The sequence below is a fragment of the Apaloderma vittatum genome, unplaced genomic scaffold (assembly GCF_000703405.1).
Source record: "Apaloderma vittatum isolate BGI_N311 unplaced genomic scaffold, ASM70340v1 scaffold22095, whole genome shotgun sequence".
NCBI lineage: Eukaryota > Metazoa > Chordata > Aves > Trogoniformes > Trogonidae > Apaloderma > Apaloderma vittatum.
Genome location: NW_009719236.1, coordinates 69,505 through 76,670, shown reverse-complemented (window position 1 = coordinate 76,670; position 7,166 = coordinate 69,505). Strand labels below are relative to the sequence as shown.

Below are 7,166 nucleotides of genomic sequence, written 5' to 3'. Positions count from 1 at the left end.
CACCCTGCAGGGCAGAGCGATATGAATCACCTTCCTACGGGGACAGCGCTCTGGAGTTTGGAATCTCGACAAAACCCACCCTCTTGTTCCTTCAGAACTCCCACTCGCCCTTCTCCCGCTCAGTCGCTTCACCCCGCGGCCCCTTCTCCAGCCCCGCACACGCGCACTCACACAGATGTCTGTCACCAGCCGACCAAGGGTTTAACCTCACGCTTCATCCATTCACCCCGGTTTGTCTTTGGTTGAAAGCAATGATGCTCAGGCAGCGGGGAGAGAGAAGTGGGTTCAGGGAGTGTCGAGCGGCACAGGAACAGCACAGGAGTTCAGCCGGAGGAACCGCTGTGCTGGGGCCACTGGACGAGAAGTTAATCAGTGCATTTCTTTAGGAGGTCCTGGTTTTATCTTGCATAAAAACCGGCCACTTTTGCTCATCTGAGATGTGGCCGGTCTATTTTTCACTAATCACAGTCTCAGCTTGTCAAATCTCTTTCTTTAAGGACATAAAGTCTTCCAATCCCGTGTTTTCCCTCTAGACAGCTCGGAGGAATCTCGCACTGCAGAGACCATCTCAGAGGGAACAATATTAAAATAACCTGAGGCTTCCCTGGACGACACGCAGCGAGGGAACACGGGAGGGAATCATTTCAACCCGCCAGCAACCCGAGCTCATCCCCTTTGGAATGGGAGACGTGTGGCAGACCCCAAAGCTCCAAACCTAGACTACCTGTCGAGGCACTTGGTTACAGGGTTTGGGTCGAGTCCAACAAAAGCTCAGGGCGGGTATAGAAATATTCACCCAGATCTCAAAAACTCAAAAGGTGACAGAATCTGCGTGGCTGGGCTGATGGGTTTGGGCGATGCCGGCATGTTGCTTTCTAGACAAAGGCAAATCTCCTCCCGTTAACTGTGGTTGCAACCCAGTTACTCTCACCTAGATAACATACACCTTCTTTGAGAAGAAAGGAAGAATGAGAAGAGAGCAGTTCTGGCAATAGAATTTTCAAAGGAGATTGTACAACACAAACACAGCTGTATTTGAAGAAGGGAAAAAAATGGAAATGTTCAATAGCTAAGTCTTCCCTGCAGCCTGGCTGGCCACTTGCTTTGCTGAAAATAAATGTTTTGTACAACTTCCCCACTATCCCCTCCGAACTTGTAAGCACACACGCATACACACACTCCAATGAAAACAAAAAATCAAAAAAAAAAATTCAAATAAACACAGAAAACATTGAGAAGTGCCTCCTTAGCTTTTTTTTTTTTCCTGGAGAATCTTTTCGGTTTAGAAACTGCATGATGTACTCAAGTGTATGATTATATTTCTAACCAGGGGCATTTAATGCCTCACGATCTGTATAACAAAAATAGAAAAGAGGGGGGAGGAAGAAAGGAAGCTGTGGGGGGGAAAAAAAGGTAGGTTTCGAAACATATTCCCTAATAATGCTACAAAAAAAAATCCTGACATTAAATACAGACAAACTGTATTGAATAAAAATTGCACTAGTCCTCTGGGCACATCAATAATAAATTAAATACTTAACAATTTCACCGATTAAAAAAAAAAAAAAGACAGCACAAAATCCATAACAAAAGAAACATAAAACCCCCCAATACTGTATGTAGGAAAAGTGCACAAAGTTGCTTTATACATTGACTCTAAGTAAAGTACCAATACATGTTAAATAGATAAATTGTCTCGCAAGACGTCGCTTTTTGCGTCAGTATTTACACACGCTTTAACTTCATGTACTCCAGCAGTGAGGCTGAGCTTCCATGGAGATTCTGTGGTGTTCTCGTGAGCCACTAATGCTGACCGTGAAATAAAACGACCCAAAACGGAAGCCGTGTCTCCAGTCCTCACCGGCTTACGGCAAGGATCAGTCCTATTTCTAACTCTTCATCAAAAGCTGGAAAACCAATTGGGGTGTTTTAAGTTGCTGTACACGTAAAATATAAAAAGACATCGCTAGACAATGGCCATGCTGAAATTCGTTAACGGAGTAGGACCAGCGGCGAAACAACAATTTCACTTCCAAGATCTTTGAAGCACCCTGAAAGACGCCGGCTGTGATTCGCCGTGGCCTTTTCCCAGGGAAGGGCACAACTTGAGGCGACACCAGCACCGACCGACGTCTTGGTTGATGCCGATCGGTATAAAAAGGGACATCGATGCCGATCGGTATAAAAAGGGACAGGGTTACCAAAGCGAATTCGTTGCGGAGAATCCCTTGGCTCCTGACCGGGGAAGCAGAGGAGTTCTTGGCTGGATATCGGTTCCCGCACCGAACGCTCTCGGGATCCCGCGGGGCGATCTAAGGGCGAGCAGAGCCCAGCGCTGCCGCAGGCAGACGCACGCTCACGGGTTTTTGCCGTATTGCCGGCAGGCTCAGCACCGCGGCAGCACCCAGCACCGTCAGAGCAGCGAGCTCCGCAGGGCGCTTCACGTGGATTTGCTCCTGCCCCAGCTCAGGCTGATGGTGTAACTACCACCTGGCGGCAGAGTCAGCGGGCTCGACCGGCAAGGCAAGGGTGTCAAACGGGGCAGGGAGGGCATCGCCCTGCTCAGCGGGGAAGCCCACCTAAGTTTCAGGCCACTCGGACCAGAAAGAAGACGAAGTCCGCTGCGGAGGACCGAAAGATGAAGCACCGTGAGAATGTGGAGCGGCAACCCTCCGCGATCCCGCGCGAGAAGCGCTGCGTGGGCAGTGGTTCTGGCTGTACCTTCACACAGGTATCGGGAAGAAAGGTGCAGACTGAGCCACCTGCCCTCTGCCAACTGCTAAGGGCACGTCCTACAGCTTCTACTCGAAAGAGCCGAGAGGGAGCGCTGCCTGGCCAAAGACACGGTTTCAGACCAGGCACTGAACTAAGAAGGCAGGATGCAAGTCTGCACTGTGCGTTTCCCCTCCAACCCATCAGCATGTTGTGAACTGGCCAAGCTCGTTAATTTTTCTCTTCCAAGTCTGGCGGAAGGAGATCGTTTATTATTTAGGGAAGCAGAAGAGGCCCTGGGGCCAGATTTTGCGTTGCTGTTGATGTGCAGCAGTTTCAGCACAATCACTTGGACCAGTTCAGATTCACAGCAGACAACTGGGACTGAGGTCAGAGCTCGGCACCGCACGTCCCGAAGCACCAGAGGGAATAAGAATGGGAAAGCGACAGGATAAAGAGGGATCAGATTGCACAGAGAGGAACCTGTGGTCCGGCTGCAGCAGAACTCAGGACAGCACCTTCCCACAGAGGCAGCGACTGTCCCTTGAACTGAGAACACCCTGCTAGAGACCGAGTGGAGGTTCTTTACTGCTCCACTTTCAGATGTGTGGGTGGACACTGAGTGATGCTGGTTCAAGTCTCTGAGGGCAGTATCTCGAGTGAAGAGCTGGATCACTCTTGCTTCAGCCTCTGAGGACACAATTACATCAATAGATATAAACCCGCAAAGGTTTAATCCGCTCAGGGCTGCAGCACGACAGCAAAAAAAAAAAAAAAAAAAAGTCGAATGTCTATCGGACAAAAAACAATACGATTGTGCATCACTGCTGATGTAATGCAGGAGGATGGGAAACTCTGCCCGGCATGCTCACGTTCCTTGCAAGATCTTGACACCCTCGAGACCCCAGCGCTATCCGTAAGGCACTATGGCCCAACCCCAGAGCCGGCAGCTTGGGTGCCCAAGCAGACTAAACACCCCGTGTGGCCCTGCCACGCACGAGTCCCTACAAACCCTGATAGCAGTTGAAGTTGAGGGCATTCTGAAGAGGCTCTTACAGGAGCACGCCTCAGCTCGGCATCCAAACTCCCAGCCGGAGGACGATCTGCCAGCGCGGCGCACGCTCTGCGAGCCCTCTGGAGACGGGACGACACGGCCGCAGCATCTCTGCAGAGCTACCCTAGGCGTGATCCCCGTAACGCAGACCATAAACAAAGCAACAAAGTGCTCTAAGTAGAAACACATTCCCCCACTTCAGCAAAGAATAACAGGAGAAAAAAAAAGAAAGAAACCAAAAGAAGATTCTGCCGGTCATTGGAACCAGGGGACTCCAAACCCCTCGGGCCAGCTGCTGAGATGCCCTACTCACACAATTCGGCATGCGGCGGGGAGAGCACGGAGGGATACACATGCAAGCAGAAGTCTCCTTCGCAGAGGTGCTCAGTCAGAAATCTGAAGTGACCAGGAAATAAACTGAATCGAAGCCAAACGGCATCGTGCAGCCAGCCGTTTGGGCGGCGGGAGTTGGACGTGGCTTTTCTTCCCTGACACAAAGCCCATCGCCAGCGACAAGCTTCTCCCAGCCTCCAAAAAATGAAAAAAAAAAAGAGCACTGCTGCTTCCGTAACGCTGTGCGGATTGCATCTCAGCCCAGGCAGGAGGCGAGCTATGGCTTTGACCAGCTAACCACCAAGGGACAAAAAGGGGAGCGTGGCTGGTATAGTCCTGAGAGCAGTTAAGGTGAGGAGCTGTCGCTCTCAATCCTACCCCTTCTGTTGTGCCTTCTGGAGCAAAAATATCTCTGCCCCACAAAACAGCCTGTTCCTGACCTTGAGGTCATCTTTTCGTTTTCTAAACTGGCCGCAGCAGCTCCCAGATGCTGCAGCAGTGGGAGAGCAGGCTGCTGGCCACGCTGCCGGGACAGAGGGGGCTCCACATCAGAATCCCTTCCAAACAAACCGCTCAGACGAGAACTCAGTGCACGGGAAACACACCGAAGCAGAGACACAGTCGTCTGATCCTGTTGTTGGTGGGTTTCTCCTGGTGACAGAGGGTTTCCTCTTCTTCTCATTCTTTTCTTTTAGTTTTTTTTCTTTTTTTCTTTTTTTTTTCTTTTTTTTTTTTTTAAATGCTAAACTCATCTCCCATACTTTTCATACGCTTCAGTCCACACGCCATGGTCTGTGGTTATGCCCTAGGAGCCTCCTACACAACATCAACCATCCAGTAGTCAAGCATGAGGACTTCACGCTAACAGGAAAGGCCCCTTTCTCCTTCCCGTGTGCATCTCAACCTATATGTGCAGGCATCAAAAACAGACCAATCTGCAAGAAACACCAATATACCAAGGATGGGGCTTCTCAGGGCTTCTAGAAATTCAGCCCAACTTCAAGACAGCAAAGGGGAGGTGGGGGAGTTGTCACTAACACTCATCTATATTAAGGCTGATGAATTCCTGTATACACTTCCTGTACTGCAGCTCAGTAGGGCTGTTGCTGGGATATTGACCTGGTTGTCCAAAGGGTCCCTCTGCTTCTCGCATTTCCTCATTCATTCGAGCCAGACGCAGCCTGGAGTGAAACAGAGAAAGCAGAAGAGAGACAGGTTTGGTTAATCCTTCCCCCTGGGCTGTTTAGAATCATAGAACCTTGGGCGTTGGAAGGGACGCCTAGAGATCATCTCGTCCAACCCCTCTGCCAGAGCAGGATCACCAAAGGAACGCATCCAGGGGGGTTTGGAAGTCTCCAGAGCAGGAGACTCCACATCCTCTCTGGGCAGCCTGGGCCAGGGCTCGGGCACCCGCGCAGCCAACAAGTTTCTCCTCAGGTTGAGGTGGAACTTCCCATGTACTAAATTAAACCCTTTATTTCTTGTTCTATCACTGGGCACCACTGAAAAGAGATTGTCCCCTTCCTCTTGACACCCACCCTTCAGATATTTCTATATGTTAATAAGATCCCTTCTCATCCACCTCCTTTCAAGGCTGAACAGCCCCAGCTCTCTCAGTCTCTCTTCAGAGGAGAGAGGCTCAAGTCCCTTAATCATCCTCGTAGCTCTTACAGGCAGTGCCCCCGTGTACGTGCACGGGGAAGTCCTGGTTGCACTTACAAGGTGACGATGTCTGCGTTGGCTGCCTGGACAGCGATACTGAGCGGGTCCTGCCCATCACCATCCACCGCATGCTGGTTTGCCCCTCGCTTCAGGAACAAGCAGACCTGACTGCAGAAGGGGAAAGAAAAGACCATCAGAGCAGAAATTCCAACCCCACCGCGTGACTCTCAGGGTTAATAGTGAATCTTGATCCAACGTCACCGCAACGGGCAAAGAACTTACCCAGTGTGCCCCAGGTACGTGGCGTGATGCAAGGGAGCTCGGCCTCGGCTATCTCTTTGGTTAACTTTTTTTTCAGGAATTCACAGGCTATCAAGGAGCCCTGGCAAAATAAAGGGGAATTTCTAAATAAATACAGCCAGCAGTACTGAGAGGACATACGAGCACGTACCAGGCTGTAGGCTGCCCATCGTCAGTGCACTCTGAACCACAGTCAAGACCCCTGACTCCCAAACGTGGCCTCCAAGCCACTAGTACAACGTACCCCCACCACAGCTTGAATCAGAGGAGTTTTGTTTTCATCTTCATCGTTCACCCAGTTGATCTCAGCACCATGTGCAAGCGCTTCTGCCATGAGAGGCAGGTTTCGGGCTTGTGCTGCTTTGTAGATCAACAAGCCAGGATGCAGCTCCCTCAGGTCTTCCAAATCTGATGCCTCCTGCTCAATCTCTGCTTCCCCGCTTGACTCCTCTGACACCTCACACTCTAAGAGGCAGAAAAGGATGGAGAGAGATGAACCAAAAGCTTTGTATTTCCAATTTCTTATGTTCTCTTGTTGGTCTTGGCACCAGCCACCTCCCCACACTTCCATCGACAGCCCGGGACACCCACCTTCCTCTGTCACGCTGTCCACCACCGAGCCAAACACCAGGATATCGGTGCTGCCATCTGTGCTCCCTCCAAGGCCACTGTCACTGCTCAGACCTGCAGGGCCAACAGAAGACAAACCAAACCCATTTTAATACACAGGCATTCCCGTACCGGGCACAGCTGAGACCACAGGGGAAAAGGGCTGCGCAGAACGTCACACACACATCGCACCGGGCACTGCTGGCAAGGGAGAGGGGGACGGCTACCCCACTTAGCCCCACTCCACAAAACTGCCCAAGGAAAAACAGCAAAGCTTTATGGTGTCCATGTCCCCACGCTGCCCTTCATGCAGGGATGCTCCGACATTGCCATGGCACTTGGGGCTGCTGAGGACAGCCCTTGCTGCAATCCATGAGGGGCGCCGTGACGTAGACTGGAGCAGAGCAGCAGCAGAGACAGTTCTGCAGCAGGTTATGCAGTGTTGTAAGCAAATAAAGACGCCCCTCTGCTTTTACCACTAATAATCTCGATTTCC

The 7,166-nt window shown here is 51.0% G+C and overlaps 1 protein-coding gene across 1 annotated transcript in view; it reads right to left on the bottom strand.

Moving 5' to 3' along the window:
• Nucleotides 1-4,876: 4,876 nt before the first annotated feature.
• ACAP3 (ArfGAP with coiled-coil, ankyrin repeat and PH domains 3) overlaps nt 4,877-7,166 on the bottom strand; it is a 37,226-nt gene continuing 34,936 nt past the window's right edge. Inside the window, 6 exon segments of the mRNA XM_009870555.1 lie at nt 4,877-5,280; nt 5,819-5,929; nt 6,044-6,110; nt 6,113-6,143; nt 6,306-6,526; nt 6,653-6,745. Of these exon segments, the coding sequence (XP_009868857.1) occupies nt 5,133-5,280; nt 5,819-5,929; nt 6,044-6,110; nt 6,113-6,143; nt 6,306-6,526; nt 6,653-6,745 (671 nt within the window). The 3' untranslated portion in view covers nt 4,877-5,132.